The following is a 22432-nucleotide window of genomic DNA, read 5'->3' on the forward strand; positions in this document are numbered from 1 at the left end:
AGACATCTCCCAAAAAATTTTAGTACTGGTCAGAAACGTACAAAAAACAGTAACGATCTGAGACAACTATAACATAATTTTCACACACAGTACCATTTGCTTCATATTTGGAAGACTGGAAAGTAATAAGCTGCTATCTAAGAGGGACTATTAAAGATACAAAGTTCCAGTGTCATGCCTGAAGATGTTATTTCCAAAGTATACTAGTCTGTACATTCTTCTCTTTCTAAAAAAGTCTGTAGATGGGAGACCATGACAAAACATTCTACAACTCCACCTGTATTAAAAGAAGATCTCAAAATGTAATTACACTTTCACAACTCTACTGCCTTCACAGTACTGCTGTATTGCTTGTGCTAATTAAGAATAGCTTTGCTGTTGTAACTCTGTCAACACTTGGGAGTTAAGCCTCTTATTTTCTTTACGTAAAAAAAAAAAAAGATTCTAATCAGAACTCTGAATGTACACTGTCCTAGATTTTCAACAGATCATTGTGAAATACAACCAAAAAAAAACTCAGAAAAAACTTCAGGGGAAAATTAAAATGCTTTTGAGTTAACAGGTTTAGTGGCTGAACTGAGGTAAATCACTGCAAACTGTAGCAGCCTCCTGTGTTGACTGTGGCAAAAAACAAAAAAAATCCCAACATCCAAATGATAGTGCAAGATACAGATAAGCAAAAAACAAAACAAAACAAAAAAACCCCACTAAATTTTAAGAAATGCTGGCTTTGACAAAAATGGAAGAGACTAAGAAGTTGAAGCTCTAGACCCTTCCAGCTAAAAGGTTCTAATCATGACTGAAAGCATCAAATATTGTACTTGGCTTAAACAAGACAGAATACAGAAAAACTGCATAAAAGCCCATTAATATTTATATAAAATTATACACTATTTTTCAACTACATAAAGTAATTCTAACAACTAAAAAACTACACTGATACTAACACAGAAGGCTGTTTAGAAGATAGGTGATTAAAAAGTGGGATAATACTTAAGAATTTTGCTAAAAAACTGGCAAGTTGTATAACAGGTAAAACACAATATTAAAGAACAGGAAAAGAAAAGAAAAGAAAAGAAAAGAAAAGAAAAGAAAATTACTTGGATCATTTCAGAAAGGGGCCAGTCATAGCTGCAGGAAGTAATTTTAAAAACATAGACTTACCATCATAATCTCTACAGCGTTTCTTTGGCAGCGGAGGTCTTCCATAGGAGTTGTGGTCCAGCTGCTCTTCATGGAACTCTGACCAGCTTTCAGTAGTGTTATTTCCATGATGAGCAGGAGCAATAACAGTAATAGTGCTGCTCAGTGTAGGGACAGGGTAGTGGCCAGATGAAATATTTGTTACAGAAGAAACGGGAGTATAATTGTTCTCTAATGGATCTGTTCTATCCATATCGTATTTTGGCTTTCCCAGATCTCTCTCTGTAAGAGAAAACAATTATATTGTGTGATTCCTTCTACACATTTTCACCACTAACCTGTACCAGCATCTTTATTCCAAATGAATTCAACTCAAAGTGCAAAAGTGATAATTAAAATGTCCTACGAGAGTTCTGGAGTCTCCATCCTTGGAGATATTTAAAACCCAATTGGACAAGGTCCTAACAAACTGTTCTAGTTCATCCTGCTTTGAGCTGGGGTGTTGGACTAGATGACCTTCAGAGGTCCCTTCCAACCTCACCTAGTCAATGATTCTATATTCCAGAGTTTTAATCATAAAAATTAATAATCTTAAAATTATACAGTAATTGGGGTACTTTTAATGATAGCTATACCCACAATTAAGCGGAAACTCTATTTAACTTCAAGCAGCGTAGACCTTCTGTAGCGATGTGTATATTCTAAGAACTTCGAATGAAAAATTATTCAGAATTAACAGAAGCAATTGGCAAGAAAAAGCCAAACACCACTTGAAAACGGTATAAAGGTTAGACATTTTTCATGTTAAGATAGTGTTATTGTTGTATCTTCATTTATATCCAAGTTGAGTACACTCAACTGAATGCAAAGCTTAAAGACATAAAAGTATCTGAAAGGCGTGGAACACTCCCAGCCAGATACAGCAGTAATAGGATCTTTTATTGTGAATACATACAAATTATTGTCTTAACTTTCTGTCACAGTCTCTATCTTCTAACATTACCATCAATTAAACAGTAAGTATCCTGATTAAGAAAGAAGAGTTCCATCATGAGAAAAGTTAGTAGACTCAAACAACCCCATATAAAAGAAACATTAATAAAAATGTCTTATAAAAGGCAGAGGAGTACGGGTAAAATATTGTGAGAGTAATGGATAGGATTCTGCTTTATTATAAGCTTTACTACGTACCTGGATAAAGAAACAGAGTTTTTTCAAGCCTATAAGATATTATCAGTGTAGCATATGCAGAAGAAACCTTAAATTAAGACTTAACGCACACTGTAATCTTTTAGTTAAGTCAGTACATTCTATTTAACTTGCTTGTTCATAAGGTGTTTGCAAAATATCCACTCACAAATTTTCAGGAATACTGCCTTTTAAGGCTGCGATAGTGAGGTCAATACTGCAGAAGGAATAATACCACATAGGAGACCTAACCTAGACTATTCTTACCACTGTGTTGTTTAAGTCAGGATAAAGATATCATAAAATTACACTAAATGCTCTTTTTCAATTTATCAGCAACAACTGCAGGAGAAAAGCATTCTTTTCAGCTGAATAAGCAGTTTTGTTCTGCAAGAAGCTTAATTTGAGGACCAAAACTACCAAAGCCTTAAGTCATACAGATATTTGCGCTAGTGCACACACATTAGTAATTTCAGTCCCTCCCTATAACACCAGGGAAGGGGCAACAACAACAACAAAAAAGCTGTACTGGTCAGCTTGACCAGCCATTTGCTACCAGACAAAAAGTAGTTTCCACTAGTCCTACCTCTGTGAATAGGTAATTATTTCTCTATCTCCCCAAATCAGATTCTAAGTTTTCTAAAACTTAATGAGATGCAATCAGATCTGATATTTCTGTCTCTCTTTCAAAATTGTTTAAAAATGGCGAACACATTCAAAAGTATTAGATGAGAAAAATGATAGAAGAAACAGAGGACAAGTAATAAGAAATTAATTGTGTAAGTCTTATTTCCACAGGAAAGAATGTGAATAGAAATTTTGATGCATCTTGAAGACAGTGTTAAAGTCTGGCATCTAAAAATGTAGGCAACATCCACCATATTTTAGAGACCAATTATAGGTACCTCTGCTTCGTGTTCTGCTCCGGCTCCTGCTCCGGTCTCGATCCCGGTCCCGCAATCTCTCTTTGCTCCAACTTCTACTTCGACTCCTGCTGTAGCTCCTACTTCGCCCTCTTCTTCTGTTATACCGATCTCTATAGGAATCTCTTCTGGGAGGGTTTCGGTCATAATCTCTCTTCCGAGAACGTTCATCTTTTTTCCTTTCATCACGGCTTCTAAATATACAATTTTGTTGGTTGTAAATTACAAGAATTATGAAGCCATAATTTAAAACCTTAACTTAAAAATTTCAAAAAATGACAATGGAAAAAGCTTTGGAGACATTATACAAATGAAAAAGATGCAACACCGCAATGTTCTGCTCAATAATCTAAAATTAATAAGTACAAATATTAGAAAAGCCAGGTTCCAAGAAACCACTGGAAACATACTGAGGTTGATATTCTATTGACGTTGACTGTCCACTCCTTGTATAGTCCTCTTAAAAAATTATTAAATTTAACTATGGTCCTTTCTTTCTTCTGAAAAGACTTTAATAATTGTTTTAGTTGGATTATGTATTTTATTTTTAGCATCCAAAAGATTTAAAAATGTAGATAAAATATTGCTTCTGCATAAAAATACACCTTCCCCAAGCCAGAAATACTGAAAAATAAGAATGCTTCTAAATTAAAATTAGCACTAGTCTGTTCTGTATTGAAATGGAATAAGTGTTGTAATACAAATCACAAATTTAACATTAATCTGTATCATAAAATTGAAATCTGACAGATGTGCACAACTTAGAGACAGTTTAAACTATCACTCAATATACTTACAATTTGACTATATACACAAATGCAGTAAAAGTCTTAAAACTTATTAAGTGACTGTACAGAAATGAAATATTTAATATAGTAACACTATGAAAAAAACAAATATATTCAACTGCTGAAATAATGCAAGTGGTTAAGCAAAATTTATTACCTGGTATCTCGGTACCGAGAGCTTGACTGAGGAGGACTATGATTTAATCTTCTGGAAAACTTTTTCTCTCGCTCTTCCTCTTTAACTATCTGAATTTTAAGGTATATACATTAGATCAAAATACGAGCATACTATAACGGAGACTTCTGCACAATTACATAAAACTGAAGAACTCAAAACATCGAGCAAAGTCAGCCTTAACACTCAAATTGACAGTATTTTTTGCCTCTAATGCAATTAGACAATTCTTCATAACGAATGAATTCTGTAATTTTATGACTATTCAAAGCACTGGTTGAAAGAAAATATTAGCTTTTCTAAGAAAGTAAAATAAACAATCTCGATATTATGCTGCAATGAAAATAAATCTACTTAGAATATAGGTGGGCAAATCCGTGCTGAGACACCTGGGAGGACATGATTGGCACTGTATGACCTGTTTCTTATCAGCAGCTTAGCTTGTTCAGTTCATGGTTACACAGTCACATTCATCCAGCCAAACCTAGGCTGCTGTTGAAAAGTGTCAGATCTTCCCTTCTTTTCCTCTCTGTCTTTTCTGGCTCACAGAATTGCATGGATACTAGAGCTGGCATAAGGATGAAGCCTGGATCATGAAGCTGGAGGAACGAGGACTGTCATTTTGAATGCCAGAGTGGATTTATGCTGGATTAAAGGGCTATATAACTACTAGAGTATCCTGAGCAATGAAGTGATGCAGGTTGTACCACAACTCTTACACTGTTCAGTAACATTGTTTATCTTTGGCTGGTGAGAACCATTTCAGTTTATCTATGAAGTATACCCACTTCTTAAGAAAAACTGTGTAACAATACTCAACCTACTAGGCAGAAATCTAAAAGATTTTACTGCTGTACTGTAAGTTTTGTGACTATTACTGATAATAACATAAACATGATGAAGTTGAACCACATGAGCAAATTACTGGAATGAGAAAAAAGACATACATTTAAAATAAAGCCTTGCATGCCTACCTCTTCCTTTTTTGTCTCTTTTTCTTGGTGCTGAAAAAATTCTACTTTCAGACTTCCTGATGATGGCTGTTCTGGTGGAGGTAGATAGCTTTTTGTATTCACAGCATCAAACAGCTTTTCCACAAAGATCTGAGTTTCTAAAAGAAAAGAATGTACAAAAATACATATCCAATGTTCACAACTTCAGTTAACACTGAAAAAAAAAAAAAATCCAACCTTCACCAGAAAGTTAGAACAATGACAGAGTCTGCATCTCTTCTAATTTTTGTATTTAAAAAGAATTTCTACAGGGTCAAGAAACATGTCCATAATGATAATGTTTCATAAAGGTTTTCAACCTTTAAACTACTTAATGCCTTTAAATAAAATATCTGGGAGACTATTTCTGGAATACAGAACTCCAGTACTTCTATTCTGGCAATAATTGTTAACATCCTTAATTTTCTTAGCAATATCAATAAACAGCAAAAATATACCTAATGCAATATAACACATAGTGAGCTATACACCTATCTTTGTAAACAAATTACTTCATGCAAATTGAAATACATAATTCCAAGTAACAAAACTTATGAAAAGATAAATGCAGGATTCTAAGTTAAAAGATTGCTTGCATTAATTAAACAAGAAAAGCAATTCCCTCAAGCTTAATGGTTATGACAAAGACCATACCTTTCTGAAGAAATACATCCAGCTGATCAACACACAATGCTTTCAGCTCTTTTTCACTTTTATCCTTCTTTACCAAAGCCAGAACATATTTAGCTAGGGCAGATGGATCTGCATCACATCTGCAAATAGATCAATGCAAAAAATATTGGAGTAAATAAAATATACAAGCGAATATCTGAAAATGGTATCAAGGAACAAAACCTTTTCCATCAAAGTCAATGAAAAATGCCCAGAGGTATTTTTAAAGACAGAGTCCAGATATATAAGATCACAAAATATTGCTTTTTTTCTCCAGAGGAGAAATAGTTACCTGGAAGTGAGATTTCCACACTGTATTTTACAGAGCACTTCACAAACTAGAAAGAACTGACTGCTTACAGTGAAACAGCTTCAACTGCCTAGTTATCTTAACTACTAAAAATACCACAAACACTTCCCTAATTTTCCAGTGATGAAATCAGTGAAGATACCCCTGTAATACTTAGTGACTATTAATGGGGAAAATATATTTCATGTAATTACAAATGAAAACAGTGATGCAGAAGTGTTCTATGCTATTAAAAAAACAAAAACAAAAACCAAAAAACCCCTCACTCTTAAAGATGTTTTAAAGGAATCTTATTGCTACCTACATACAAATATCATAAAAAGCAGATTAACTGAAAATCTTATTTTCAAAAGCCTAAGGAAAAAAGTGTTCTTGCAATATTATCACAGAAATCTGCATAAGAAGTGCACAGACAATAAAGGGAAATTTAGAGGATCATTACTGATTTTAGGTATCTAAATCAATCTAAAATTAAGCTTAGAGCACTTAAGTGTAGAAGCTGATGGTATTGCGAGAAGAGAAGTCTAACTGGCACACCATCTCCTCTGTTCACTTGTGCACAGATGAGCTACCTGAACTGGCTGCTGAACCACTGCAATGAAAACCGTGTACTAAGACAAATGATCACCTATTTTATTTTAAGTTCATTTTAAATACTATATTGCAAACTGCAGCAGCTAAGCAGCTAGTGACTCAGCTGTTTAATACTGGGATCTGGGTAGACAACTGGAAATACTAATCTCATTGACCAACCTATGTGGTTCCAACTCGATATCAGCCACAAGAAAGAAAGCTTAATGTTGCATAAATGGAAGAGATTAAAGGTCTTAGATGTCTGTCCCAAGCTTCTTTCAGCAACTGCTGTTCCCGAGGAAGTAAAAAGTACAGTCAACACGACTGAGAAGCAACTCTTGATTTATATTTTACAGCCCAGCTTATCACAGTGAAGCAATTCCCTATTCTGTTCAACACAGAATCACAGAACGGTTGAGGTTGGAAGGGACCTCTGGAGATCATCCAGTCCAACACCCCTGCTCAAGCAGGGTCACCTAGAGCACATTGCACAGGATTGCGTCCAGGCGGGTTTTGAATATCTCCAGAGAAGGAGACTCCACAACCTCTCTGGGAAACCTGCTCCAGGGCTCTGTCACCCTCACAGTGAAAAAGTTTTTCCTCATGTTCAGATGGAACTGTCTGTGTTTCAGTTTGTGCCCGTTGCCTCGCGTCGTGTCACTCAGCACCACTGAAAAGAGTCTGGTCCCATCCTCTTGACACCCTCCCTTCAGATACTTGTACGCATTGATAAGATCTCCTCTCAGCCTTCTCTTCTCTAGGCTAAGCAGGCCAAGCTCTCTCAGCCTTTCTTCATAAGAGAGATGCTCCAGTCCCCTAATCATCTGGACTTGCTCCAGTAGTATCACATCCCTCTTGTATTGGGGAGCCCAGAACTGGACACAGTACTCCAGATGTGGCCTCACCAGGGCTAAGTAGAGGGGGAGGATCACCTCCCTCCACCTGCTGGCAACACTCTTCCTGATGCACCCCAGGATACCATTGGCCTTCTTGGCCACATGGGCACATTGCTGCCTCATGCTTAACTTCGTGTCCACCAGCACTCCCAGGTCCTTCTCTGCAGAGCTGCTTTCCAGCAGGTCAACCCCCAACCTGTCCTGGTGCATGGGGTTATTCCTCCCCAGGTGCAGGACCCTGCATTTGCCTTTGTTGAACTTCAGGAGGTTCCTCTCCGCCCACCTCTCCAGCCTGTCCAGGTCTCTCTGAATGGCAGCACAGCCCTCTGGGGTATCAGCCACTCCTCCCAGTTTTGTATCGTCAGCAAACTTGCTGAGGGTGCACTCTGTCCCTTCATCCAGGTCATTGATGAAGAAGTTGAACACTACTGGACCCAGTACTGATCCCTGGGGGACACCGCTAGCTACAGTCCTCCAACTAGACTCTGCACCACTGATCACAACTCTCTGAGCTCTGCCATTCAGCCACTTCTCAACCCACCTCACTGTCCACTCATCCAGCCCACACTTCCTGAGCTTGTCTATGAGGATGTTATGGGAGACAGTGTCAAAAGCCTTGCTGAAGTCAAGGTAGACAACATTCACTGCTCTCCCCTCATCTACCCAGCCAGTCATTCCATCATAGAAGGCTATCAGATTGGTTAAGCATGATTTCCCCTTGGTGAAGCCATGCTGACTACTCCTGATCACCTTCTTGTCCTCCACATGCTTGGAGATGGCCTCCAGGATGAGCTGCTCCATCACCTTTCCAGGGATGCAGGTGAGGCTGACTGGCCTGTAGTTCCCTGGGTCCTCCTTCTTGCCCTTTTTGAAGACTGGGGTGACATTGGCTTTCTTCCAGTCTTCAGGCACCTCTCCTCTTCTCCAGGACCTTTCAAAGATGATGGAGAGTGGCTTAGCAATGACATCCGCCAGCTCCCTCAGCACTCGTGGGTGCATCCCATCAGGGCCCATGGATTTGTGGGTGTCAAGTTTGCTTAAATGATCTCTAACCCACTCCTCCTCCACCAAGGGAAAGTCTTCCTTTCTCCAGATTTTCTCTCTTGTCTCCAGGGTCTGGGGTTCCTGAGGGCTGGCCTGAGCAGGAAAGACTGAAGCAAAGGCAGCATTCAGTAACTCTGCCTTCTCTGCATCCTTCGTCACCAGGGCACCCACCCCATTCAGCAAAGGGCCCACATTTTCCCTAGTCTTCCTCTTGCTGCTGATGTATTTGAAGAAGCCCTTCTTGTTGTCCTTGACATCTCTAGCCAGATTTAATTCCAAGCGGGCCTTAGCCTTCCTCGTCACATCCCTGCATACTCTGACAACGTTCCTATATTCCTCCCAAGTGGCCTGTCCCCCTTTCCACTTTCTGTAGACTTCCTTCTTCTGGTTGAGTTTTGCCAGGAGCTCCTTGCTCATCCATGCAGGTCTCCTACCTCCTTTGCTTGACTTCTTACTCATAGGGATGCACCGCTCTTGAGCCTGGAGGAGGTGATGTTTGAATATTAACCAGCTCTCTTGAACGCCCCTCCCTTCTAGGGCCCTAACCCATGGGATTCCTCCAAGTAGGTCCCTGAAGAGGCCAAAGTTTGCTCTCCTGAAGTCCAGGGTTGCGATCCTACTCAGTGCCCTGCTGCCTCCTCGCAGGATCCTGAACTCCACCATCTCTCATCTCTCCACACCTGACAGTAAGCACAGCAGCCATACAGGAGATGTTCAGCCTTCCCTTCATGCATGGAGGCAGATCAGAGTGGCGAGGCAGGCGACTGGGACAAGAGGCACTTCAGCTGTCCTAATTTAATGCACCTGCATTTGTTGGCAATTGCCTTAGGTCCCTCAGTATGAAGGATGTTGGCGTTTCACTGAAACTCTTAGCTATAGCATTTCTACAGAACAAGGTTTTGAAGGGAAAGTATTGGCATACTAAGGCTAACCACACACCCTGAAAACATCACACAGACCCCAAAGAATAACAGCACAGAGAGTGGTGAAGTCTCACAATAGTCACTGAGCCAGCTTGGCAAAAAAGTTAGTCTGGCAATTTGAGAAAATCATGACTAAAAAAACAGCAAGATGGCTATAGCTTTGTATATTGGCAATAGATCTCAAAGCATTAGGATTAGACTCTCAGGCAGAAAATAACTTTAAATCTCACAGCTCCAGTGGACAATACTCCTAGACTGAGAAGCCTGAGCAGAAAACAAATGTTCTTATCAACAAAGAATGTCAGAACTGAGTAAGCTATACATCAATAACCAATTTTTTCCCATGATTCATCATAAGGCAAAGGAAGTCACAGGCCCTCCAACCAAGGAAGATTAAACACACACACAGAGGCCACGTGAGAAGGATAACTACCTTGTTCAGATGAAAATCAAAGTTAACGGTGTTGTTTTAAAAAACTAAAATAAGAGGAAAACATTGCACTGATACATCCTAACTGTATATTCTCTCTAGCAAAAATAACCGAGAAATGAATAAAATTAAGTGTGGTCAGGGAATAGCACTGAATATGAACATTATACGAATACTGTTCCAGTGAACACTCATAATGCCAGCAGTAGTCCACTAGTCACAATGACTGAACAGAACAGTGGTTACCAATCTCTTCCACATTTTAAGGAGAATGAAATTTTAACACTGAAGATTAATTACAAGTCTGAATGTTGATAACTGACGTGTATTTTTAGACTGCGGGCAGAAGAAAGCAATTCCTTCACAACGTCTCTCTACCCTGTTCCTTTCCCCAAAGAAGCTATCTCCTGCACAGCAAACTTCATCCCCAGTGCAAAGAGATCCACTAAGCAAAGAAAGCAAATCTGTGCATCCTTAGCAGATCCTCTGGATACAGAGTGCTCTGAAGTTAAAGGTCAAAACTTAAAACATAATTCAGCATCCTCTAGAAAGCAGGCAACAGCAGAAATTCTTGCTGTAAAAGCAATTGGAGCTGCTAGGGAGACGTAACACAGTTTTCTGTATTAGTCTGCACTATTCATAGATGTAGGAGATGGGAGTTCATGATCAGTCTGAGCTCCAGAAGAACCTGTACCGACTAAACCGACAAAATGCAAATACCTACTGTTAATCAAAAAAGACTGTACATCCACTGAAAATCCTTCAAAAATGTTTTCTTCCAACTACCACTACTGCATCTATTTTGCCTCTGTTCAGATTTAATAATTCTTTATCCAGAAGAAAATTCTGTCTAAGCCCCAAGTCATCCTCAAAACAGGAGCAAGGCACAAACCTTGTACAGTAATAGAGAGGTAGAAGTGCATGGTCTCTTGCATAGTGTTGGCACCTGAGCACATCATCTAACCAGATTACTTGGAAGCCAAACGTTGAACAGATTGCTCTTCAGAGGCTGTAGTGAGAGTTCTCATCCAGCACAGCCTTCAGGAGGCTTTAATTCTAATCTTTCTTAACTTCTGAATGTTTGAAATTGCAAAGTTTTTTTTTTATTGTTCCTTAATACAACTTCAGTATCGCTACAGAAAGTTTTCATTCCTCTCCCTTCAGAGTTTCAAGCTGAATCATACCTCAGAAAATTAATGTGCTATTTCCATATTATCAACAGTCATAAGAGGGGGAAAAAAATTTGGAGGAGGAAACTTTCCACAAGATAATGCTTAATTTTTTTCTACTCCTTTTTATTATCCTCAAAAATCAGATAAAACATTACAGATTTAAATTTTTATTTTGATTTTCATTCAGTTGTCATCTGATAATCTGAGCATCAGACCATCTTATAATCAGATATTATCTGATCAGAAATCAGTCTATAACTGATTTAAATAATGACACATGCATGCACCAGAACTTCAGTGAAGAAAAAAAACAAAACATCAGACTAGAAGGTTAAAAAAAAAAAAAGCATCAAAAAGCATTGCTGCCAGCTACTGCAATTTATTTTATTTAATTCTCCAACTCCTACAGTAGTGACTATACACATTCAGTTAAAGCAACTCCTCTCGCATGAGTAGAGTAGAAAAAAGGAAGTCTTGTCTGGAAAGCCACCTAGACGCCAAAACTAAAGGCAAGAAAAAGCACATGCTTTTTCTAAATAGCAATTAGCTTTTTTTTTCCTGTTGATGATTTTGGAAAGCTTGATTTGCCTTTTTTTTTTTTTAATATCCAATCTTAGCAATATTGCCCATTCCACAATGACCTCAGAATTTCATTCTGTTCACCCAACTCCAAAGTACTCTCATGAAAATAGCTACAATAAAAAAAGTATACAAACATACTCTTAATTTCTAAATACAGAAACACTTTCTCCTGCTATATATGCTATACTGCTGCACATGAACAATGCAAAAGGTTATTTTACTCAGCTCTATTATTTTTCTTCAACATGTGAGCTTACATGCTTTCAAGTTAAGAATATATATTTATTTTGGATATTCAACAAATACTATTTTTTAAGATAAGAACATAGGTGAATTACTTCAAATTGATGCTAACTGAGCAGTATTAGATGCAATGTATTCTGTTGTAGAGCAAGATGGAAAAAGGCCTTTGTAAATTGAGAGCATGATTGTAGGCGATTTCTTTTCACTTTTAAAAACTAACCTGCAAATCATCTTCATGCAGGCAAAGGCCGACTTCCTTCTTGAGGTACTGACTTGAAACAGAAGCCTCCTATGTAGGTTGTTCAAAACTAACAAAAACCTGGCTGATCTGTTCTCTCCATATTACTGAAGACCATGCTTCTTTCTGTACTTTAGATAGATTTTTTTATATCTTATCTGACAAGGGCATAGTCTGATCTACTCCTGGTTTTCAGGTTCTTGTAAAATGCTGTTTTCTTAAGATGTTGGAAAAAGTAAATTGCTAACAACATGAAGAAGTAGAAAAGTAGAATAACAGGTCTCATAAATAAATAAAAAACTTTACAGAACAGTGAATACAGGAGGGCTGATGATTTGTGTTCTTTATAGCTACTGGAGTTCTGAGTATTTTCTGTAAGTTTTTTTTTTTTTGATGGGGGAGGGACAGGTTGCTTTTTTTTAAAACAATTCTCCTCTACTTTCTCATTTGGACAGAACTCCTTTAAAAATGCATCCAAATTCTCCACCCTTCTTCAGTTTAGTTAAAAGTTCCTGTATCTGATTTTGGGGGGGGGGGGGGGGATCAAGTTTTGCTCATAACTAAAAAGTTTCTTTTGTTCCGTAGTTTGACAGTATTTTCTTAGAGAACAGGATGCTTCACATATGAAGAGCTGCCACATGCTTGTAGTATCTTTGCTATGCATACGTGGATTTTTTTACACATTAGGTTTTAAAAGCCTTTCTGACTTGCTTTTTATGCTCTTATAGTTGACAGTGCTTTATTAATTTTTTTCCTGGTGATATTACCTTAGAGAAAACAGGAAAGGCACCCATGTTGATAGCAGCAAAACGTACTATGTAGCACAAGGACTTTGCCTTGCAGAAGCATATCATACTATCTTCCTGCAGACTGTAAGATCAATAGAGTGACAAAGGTCCTTAACTGAATATTTAGAAAAACAGGTAGCAGTCTGGCATCAGAATACCACTTATGCATGTTTCAGATAGAAATTGATTTTGAATTTCAAAATGCCAGTTAAATTATTTCAATAATTTAATTATAGTGTTCACTGAATGATACACATTTTCAATTCTGTTAGAGACAAGTTTGAATCCTTAGGTTAATTTGAATAAGGTGCAGGATATCACAGACCAGAACATACATGGAATATGTGCATTAGAGGTGTGACAGAAATTTAGCTTTAACTCCATTCTTACGCTAAAACTTCATTAGGGGAAAAAATATCTTCATGCATTCAAATGTGTAAAATAATACCTGCAGGTTCCCCAGTCTCATAAGGAATCTTCTTAGATTACTAAAAAGTGAACTGGTTCACTAAAGATAACAGACTCTTATTAAAATTCACGTTCTTATTACAACCTATTTGAATCCTTTATATAATAGAAGACTACATTCCAGAACACTTCAAAAGGTTGGGGTTTGGTTTGTGTACATCTTAGATGTTCACACAGTACTCAAACATCCAGCACGTTGCCTATTCATTTAAAATCAGAATAACCAAATTTAACAAAGATAGAACTGAGCCTTATATTAAGACAGTATGTAGTTACGAAACTGCTAAGCTTTTTTTGGATCTTCCCAATATTTGTTTGCAGTTGAAACAGTTACTGTAGCTATATATATGGCTACAGTATAAAATATGAATACACAGTATAAAATCTATATAGCTATGTATTTTAAATCATTTTATATTTCTCAATTTTGATTCCCATTTTTACATCCCATTAACTTTTTGTAGGCATGTGCTGCAAAAATCCATAAGCAACAGCAATCAAATTTCTCCTCCTTTGTTTTCTTTCATACTACTTTCTTTAACAAACAAAAGAACAGTTGGCATAAGCAATCTAAACTGATTTCCACTGTAGCAAGTACGTCCTGATGCTGGTTAGAATTAAACACCAACCATAATCAGAAAGTGGTTGCAAGAAAACATATGATCCTAATTAAAGGTTTTACTTTTGCAGAGTCTGTATTATGTTAGTCAGAAAATATGCAGTACCTATCTGCTCTATATTAAACAAGAAAGATCGCTCTGGAAATCTTGCTTTAATAAAGATTACTTGATGTATAGGCACGTATGGAAGAGTTCTCTTACTAGAGCTCTACACATTCCTTAGAGAACATCTGAATACTTCCAACTGCTAACTGCCGAAGAAAAGCTTCAAAAAGAGAAGCAAGAGTTTGTAGGAGCAAGATTTTGCAACTGCAAATAAACTCATTGAAAAGTTCAAAATTCCTCTTTCTTTCAAAATCATTTGTTTCCAATCTCTTCATGTTTTGTAGTGCTGACACCAAATTATTATTTCAAACAAATGAAATAAAGCAGAAGAGTAAAGATGAAGATGTAGAAGTAAGCCATAAGCACTTTTTTTTCTTTTTAATAACGAGTGTTTGGGCACAGAAAAGTAATTTGACTGAAGAAGATTCAGTTCTCTGTAAAGGCCTTTTTTTAATTGAAAACATCAGTTAATTAATATAAAAAAAACCACTTAACCTATCTGTCTCTGGCTCAGATTTACATATTTCAAAATATAAAACACTAAATACATTCTGAGAATGAACTTTGATTTTTATAAATACTATGCAATTACAGGCAACAGCCTTAATATACAAATTCAGCAGATACGGAATACACTTGCACATTGTTTGCAAAAGATTCTTACTGGTGTAGCTGTACCCATAAAACCTCTTACTAATGATATAGCTTGTACTGATTAAAAAAGACTGCCAGAATAGCTAAAAGTAATTCAACAAGGAAAAAAAAAAACTAAACTAGTAAAATATCTTTGTATCCATAAATATTGCATAAGGACCACTTTAAAAGATACTGAATAGAAGCATAGAGTAAATACTTTCAAAGTCTTAAGAGGGAATAAACACAAACTACATGTACAGTATACTGAAGCCATATTTTGCCAGGTTAGTGCCTATGAATGTTTTAAGCATCAATATAAAAATACATATTGAACTGAAGCACAAAGCATGCTCTTTACTTGAGTATTTTTTATGTAAAAGGTATCAGAAGGGAAAGCATATCTGAAAGTCTCTGTTGGACTAAATATCCCACCAAGAATTGAGAACTTTGGGAATCTGTCTCCCACAGGGCACTGAGCTTCCCACCAAGCAAATACTGAATATAACACCACAAAGACTCCTCTTACAATACTAACATCAGCTGAAAAAATGATGAACTCTTAAAAAAGAGGAGGAATATATGCAAGGAATTAAAGAATCAGCAAGCAGACTTAAGAATGATCAAGAGGGTTATGAGGTTAATGAAAGCTTACCTGAAAAAAAACCACATTTAAACAGCTTATTAATGTTGCCTGTCCTGCTCTAATCTGACTTCCTCAAACAATGTTTTTCTACTTTGAAAGCCCAGAGCAAGCAAAGACAGATATTATAGGTATCTTACACATATACCAAACTGAAGCCTTTGAAAGTACTAAGCAATTAGCATGAGGAAAGGGCAGAAATACCTAAACGCAGATTCTCATCACCAGATTTCCTCCTCTCAGGAAAACAAACAAACAACAACAAAAAAACCCAGCCACATCTCTAGGGCTGTAGAGTTCTTCATGCTACTGTTCATCAATTAAGTCAGTAATTCATAAAGAAAATAACCAGTCTGAAGTAGAGCTTTAAAAAAATAACATGAATAATCATTTCTGGTCAATTTTTCAGCAGTATTCATAGTATTTGGAGGAGACATGGTACTATGGTGCTGTAACCGATGCTAGAGAATTCAGTTTAACAAGAGGCTAAAGCTTAACTTTGCTGAAAACCTCACTAGCATGGCAAGGCAAACTGACTGCTGCTTAAATTTTTATGGTAGTTGGACAACAAGTCCACCATAATATAGAAAATTAGCTTGATTTTTTTACCCTTTTGGCAATATAACTTAATTCACACTTTTCTTCACATTTTTACTATAAAGAAATATCTAGTATTCCAAAATCTACCCCCTGGTCACAATGTTTGGCCTTTATATGGAAATTCCTGAAGGGAGCTATACAGAAGTAGTATTTGACTATAGGGCACTTAACTTTTTTACTACCTGGAAAATATATTTCCCAAGCTGAACCTCTCAAATTATAATCTTATGGTTCTCACAAAATGAACACTGTTACTCACTTGAGGAAAAAAAAGTGTATTTGGGAGGAGGGGGAGAAATGAGGAGAGAAAAAAGCATCCATCAAATCCCCTTGTAAACAAAACATGGCTTTTTACTTTCAAATATATTTAATCACCTTTATTTCAGGCTGCCATCATGAACCTGAACCTACAGTTCACTCTGGAGACAGCTAGTGCCCACTCACCACTTCTTTAAATTGGTAAAAGAAGCTACGCCTGTTTTTTGTATGTTCATTTTTTAAATGACCAAAATGGTGCTGCAAGTCCTGAAACTAGTTCTTGACAAATCTTAACCACCACAATAAATTGAAACTGCAAAAGCATGTCTGAAGTCCTCCAGGCAGTGAATGATCTTTTTGCAAAGGAAATAACATGTAGGTGCATGTTATTTGTCTTACACTGGTCCACAGAATTTACAACCTAAATTTCAGAGTCTAGTTTTGTTGCCTGAAGATTAATACTTATACTTCTCTAGGATACTGTTCAATCCTTGACATTAACCAAAGTGGACATGGATACATTTGAAGCCTGAGGGACATGTTTTACATCAGCAGGGCTAAGTGCATGCAGAAAAGAGTACCTCACATACTGGGCCTAACAGCTAGTCTAAAGTAGGCAATCATGCCATCAGTTGTGATGCTACCATTTAGATTCTACGTTCAAAAATCCATGAAAAGCTACAATATTCAGCAAGTAAAATGAATGACAGATTCATTCAGCAAGATCTGGCTGCTATCTGGAGCCACTACTGGAGATGGGAAGGACTACTCTTGCAATGCTCATTTTCAGTAACTCTTTAAAAGTAGATATATTATAGGAATTCATTGAGGAATTTAACAGCCTGCAGTGCTGTTATACAAGTTATTAATTATGATGGTACCCAGATTAGACATGTTCATACAGCTGCAACTAGTAACCAACAGCTTTAAATACCACCTCTAGACTCAGACAGCTTTCATGAGGCACAACAGCTGTTGGCTTGCTGGCTGTCCAACATATCATTCAATACGGAAAGTAAAACCCATCAATTTTGTCTCTATGACTTGAGATGCAGTCAAGGGGTTCCTCTTTGCTGAAGTTGCTCAGTGTAAGAAGAAGAAAATTTTACTACAACAGGAATAATTTTCTCCTCTTTATTTTCTGCATTCAACTACGCCTTCTTTATAATACCATTATTTTAATTCTATCATAGTACTTTTTCGAATAAGCTTAACAGTATCAGCACTGAAAGTTAAGAACCTCCCATTCTCAAATACAGCAGATTTCTGAGTCAGGTGAACCAAATATGAAGTTACATATGTAACTTGCAACATCAAAGATGTAAAGAGTAACTTCAGTGTTAAGAGAAAGTAAGGTACTAATACTGTGTATTTGTGCTTTATTTATACTAGTTATAAACACTTTAATATAAAATGTTAATATATGTTTATCTTCATTTAACTTACTCTGTTGCTTTTAGACTTCTTTTGGAAATGAAAGTGAAACATCCTGGTAGCTGATGAGCATTACTGGTAGTACGGTGTGCAATATGTATGTGGAAAGGAATGTCCAAATTTTTTAATTTATTTCTATTCTTTCAATATCTTGGGTTATTACAATATTACTTACACCATTGTTAAACCTCTCTTGTTCACCAGGTTTCTTAAGTAACTGGGTGAAGAAAACTAATCACTAACCTATTACCAGTTAAGCAAAATCCAAACACTATAAAAACACAATGAGATTTTATTAAGAAAGGTTGGGAAAATAAGGCAAACAAGAATAATACTGGGAAGGCACAGTTGAATACCAAAGTATCCTATTTCTTTGACATAAAATATTCTAATGATATGCAAATATATTCAGAACATTCTTTGAACAATTTGGATTTTATTCCCTCTGTCATAAGTAGTTACAATACCATAATCATTTACAGAATTAACTGATGCAAAAAATGCCTTTCCATTTTAATTAGGTATGCTTAAATAGTGCATGAACATTGCTTTAGTTCTTGCTTTTTTCTCCCCTTTTTGTCTTCCCTGCAAGTCTGATTTACTAAACTGAATCTAAAAAAAAGGTAAATATAGCAAAGTGAAAAAAAATTAGATGTGGGACCCTTAATCAAGTAAAAGTTAGTGGGCCAGCAGAAGATTTTAATTAAATTTATTTTACACAGAACAATTAAAAACAAGATATATCTCCACTATAAAGAATTAGGGCAAGGCAGATGAAAGTTTCACCTAAACATTACAATTACTTATAAGACAAAATGTAGAGTGCAGCATTTGTACAAAAGAGCAGATTTTTCCACAGGTAGAGGCTCAAGTAAAGAAAATAAATGGAAACAATATACCTACTTGGAACTTTGCCAAGCCAGATTCTGATGTTCTAGCAAGTATTAAACACTAAGTTTATAAAGGATCTGGAATGGACTTACAGGAAGAAAAAAAATCCATTGCATTAGATACAGCTCAGAGAGGACTTTGCTAGTACAGAAATAAGAGGGGACAGACATGAAGGTTTTATTCCAACTTCAACATTACTTTCAAACACTTCACTCACAAGAGATATGCCACGGACAAGGACAAAACACATAGCACTAGAAACTAAGCATACTGCAGTCTGTAATCAGCGAAGAAAAGAGAGATGTCTTCTTTACAGAGCTGGCTTGAATTACACATACAAGACGGTTCTACTCAAATACAACGCAGCCACAGAGCAAAAAAAATACTTCTGTTACTTTGTTTACACTGGCACTGCATTCACATACATATAACTTTAATAGTTCAGTGTGCATATTTTGTAATTCTCTGTGCACCGAACAGAGCAGCTCAGTGAGTTATTTCCAAAGCTGCAAAAGAAGCCTCTACCTTGGAGAGCTGTAGAAAGGTGCTGGAGAACCACCATCACTCAACTAGAGCTGGAACGCATAAATACTCTGGCATGGTAGCTTTTGCACGGTTCCTGCCTTACTGCAACATGACCAAGATAGGGGTGTTTGCGTGGAGGATTACTGAGGCTTTGCCAAAGGCAGTAGAGTAGTACCAAAAAAACCCCCAAAACAGTAACTCTGTAACATCCCTCCCATCCAAACATTCTTGCCTATGAACAGGATTTCCCAGAGGCACCATGAGAAAGCAGTCTAACAACCAAATGATGTCCAGCCCATACAATGATATACACCACTTGTTCCATTATGCTGAAAAGTTGGTATTCTTGATAATGCTTTAAAATAGTTTGAAAATAAAACTTTACGATGAAATAAAACAAGCTTTATGGATACTCTTTTTCTAGTTCTAAAGCATGTTTGTGTTACGGCCTTTGAAACAGTAGTGTTTCAAAGTTATTGTTAATAATTGTCTTAATCCCGATTAAGAATTGCCAGCTACTTTGGAAAATGGGCAACTGGAAAAAGCAAGCATGTTCCAGGTACCTAGGCTGGTATCTAGTACATAAATCTAGACCTATATATCAGTGTATATAAACTGTATTTACATACCTTCTTAAATATATTTCCTTTCTTACAGCTACAGAGGCAACACTTCCACATGTATCCAATACATCGATCCAATACGATGTTTTCCTGAACCTAGTTAGAAAAAAATTCTGGTGCCTATCCTACAGCTAAAGGTTTCTAAAAGAGCAATAAAATGAAACAGTGGGCACATTTTTGTTTCTTTAAAAGGAAAGGACAAGTACAAAAGTATTTTCAGGTTATGGTGACACCTCCAGGTTACAAGCACTTAGGTCCTCATTGTACTAGTATTGCACCATCAGCAGTTATTCTTTACTTTACAAGCTACATACTAAATTTTTCATATAGCCAGGAGTCATAAGACACACATTTCAGATAACTAAGAGCAGAAGCAGCTTTAACAGTAGTGACAATATCAACACCCGTCCACTAATTCCAACATTTATTGGAGGAATGAAGTTACATAGGACACTGCACAAAACTGAACAGCAGGCCAATGTTGATTTTAACAGTTCCTGGTGGTTTGTCTCCTTCCAGAGAGAAGAATTTGTAGCACCCTCCAGGTCAGCAATTCCATTGCACATGATGTATTTTTCCAGCATGAGAACCACACCTGAACTGCTCACACACTACATATAACTTAAGGGCAACAGGTTGGCCATTTTAGTGCCACAAAGCAGAAAAACGCACTGTTTCCAAAAGCTGAAAATCCCAATTTCATCCTTTGATTGCTGACTAGCACTAGCAGACTGCAGCCCAAAATTCAAACAGATCCAGGAACACTGAACAACCTATGCTTGTTGCCAGGATAAGAAATTACTATATACATCATCGATGAATGAGGTTGAGGAGAAAGAGTGAGGAATCATCCTGACCTCTAGTTTAATGGTATCTGGCAAACGTTTGATAATTTTTAGATAGTCAATAAGAAACTGTTTTATAATACACTGGTGAGTCAAACTCAAGCTCCTGATGCACAAAAAGAAGAAACAGATAAAGAACTTCAAAAAAAAAAAATAGATTTACTCAATGAAATGAGGGATTTTGAAGCCTACTGAAGCCCTACTGCAAATGTCACTGGCAGACTTCCAGTTTTAGATTTCTCATAATTTGACAATACTTGTAAATATCAATCTCCAGCTGCTGATAAACTAAGAGGTAAGTGTGCAGGATTTATCACTTCAAATTACCAACATGAATTTTGGAAACCACAACTTCTTCCAAAGTTAAAAATTACCTGTCCCAACTCTCTGGAACAGCACACGTTAAATATTGATATCAAACTGCTGATTTCCATTAACAGAACATACATGCAAGAATGCATTCAGAGACTAACAGGGAGCATTCTGCACCAGAGGACTAGTGGGATCTATTACCACAGAACAGAATGCGTTTTGTTATTGTAAAACCACCTTTTTCACAGTTACTCAAAAGGAAAATTAATTCACCTTCACACAATTACATCTTACATTTCACAAGTCATATTTTATTGCAAATAAAAAAAAATCCACCACAGTTCTGCAGGCCTGATACAAAGCCCACTGAAATTCAGTTCAAGACTCATCTATTTCAATGCAGTTCAGATTAGGCCCTAAAGACAAAAAGAACAACCCCCCAAACTATCACAAGTGAAGCTATCCTAAAAAAATTTCCCAGTTTCAGTTCTTAAGCCTTATTCAAGTTATTTCAACATAAGTCACACAAATTGTACATGCACATACACATGCAATATTTAAGTATAAGCATTAAAGCAGCCTTTTATTCCATTCAACAGTGTTAGAACCAATGGTGCTCAAATATCTCAGAAGTGAATACAAGAATTAATTTATAAGATCTCATTCTATTGACTCAAATCAAGCTTCAGCAAATTAATACACACATGTTAAAATGGTGTTTCTGGGTGACATGTCAAGTGCATGCCTTAGTCCAAGGTGCCTACACAGACACCATACTTTTGGAAGATGAAACCTTTAAAATCAACTTCACATCTTGATTCTACCAAAATATTATCCAGAGAAGGCAGACTTGTGTTATTGAATGGACCATGAGCAGAAGAATCCTAATTACTCACAAGAACATTATGCATAGAGACCAAGCAGGTATTCACACACAGGCAAATTATTCTGCTGGGCTTTTATTCCCAAGAGCTCTACAGAACTGATGCAACTCGTATTTGGGGGGAGGAAAACACACGAGTGTCAAATACTCAAAAAGACTAAGAATGAAGTACTACGAGCCTATGAAAAGTGTTACTGAGAAGATCCCTGAACACAAAGAGCCTATTCTGGGAAATGGCCCAAGTACCCATAGCCTCTCCCAGAAAAGGTCACTGTAGAGGGGGCAGGCGGTAGCTATTCACCTGGCCTACACGGGCAGTGAGGACAGGGCACGGCAGCTTTAGGGCTGCACACGCAGACACGTTACCTCCCGGGTACTTCCAGCTACAAAGGCAGAGCGAACAGAGGCGCTACCGATGCTCGCGGTCGCTAGGGGGGGAAGCTGCATCCTTAGGAAAAAGACGGTGCTACCTCTCAGCCGAGGACGGCGCCGGGAGAAGCGGGGGACGGCGC

At 37.1% G+C, this 22432-nt stretch overlaps 1 protein-coding gene across 3 annotated transcripts in view; it reads right to left on the reverse strand.

The window, feature by feature from the left end:
* Positions 1-22432, reverse strand: part of RBM26 (RNA binding motif protein 26) — a 61790-nt gene that overhangs the window by 39012 nt on the left and 346 nt on the right. For all 3 annotated transcript variants that reach the window (XM_067293145.1, XM_067293151.1, XM_067293136.1), the window contains exons 2-6: positions 5864-5982; positions 5192-5328; positions 4200-4288; positions 3237-3448; positions 1165-1425 (exon numbers count right to left, since the gene is read on the reverse strand). In XM_067293145.1, the coding sequence (XP_067149246.1) occupies positions 1165-1425; positions 3237-3448; positions 4200-4288; positions 5192-5328; positions 5864-5982 (818 nt within the window). The remainder of the gene's footprint in view (positions 1-1164; positions 1426-3236; positions 3449-4199; positions 4289-5191; positions 5329-5863; positions 5983-22432) is intronic.

Source organism: Apteryx mantelli, chromosome 1, assembly GCF_036417845.1.
Source record: "Apteryx mantelli isolate bAptMan1 chromosome 1, bAptMan1.hap1, whole genome shotgun sequence".
NCBI classification, from domain to species: Eukaryota; Metazoa; Chordata; class Aves; order Apterygiformes; family Apterygidae; genus Apteryx; species Apteryx mantelli.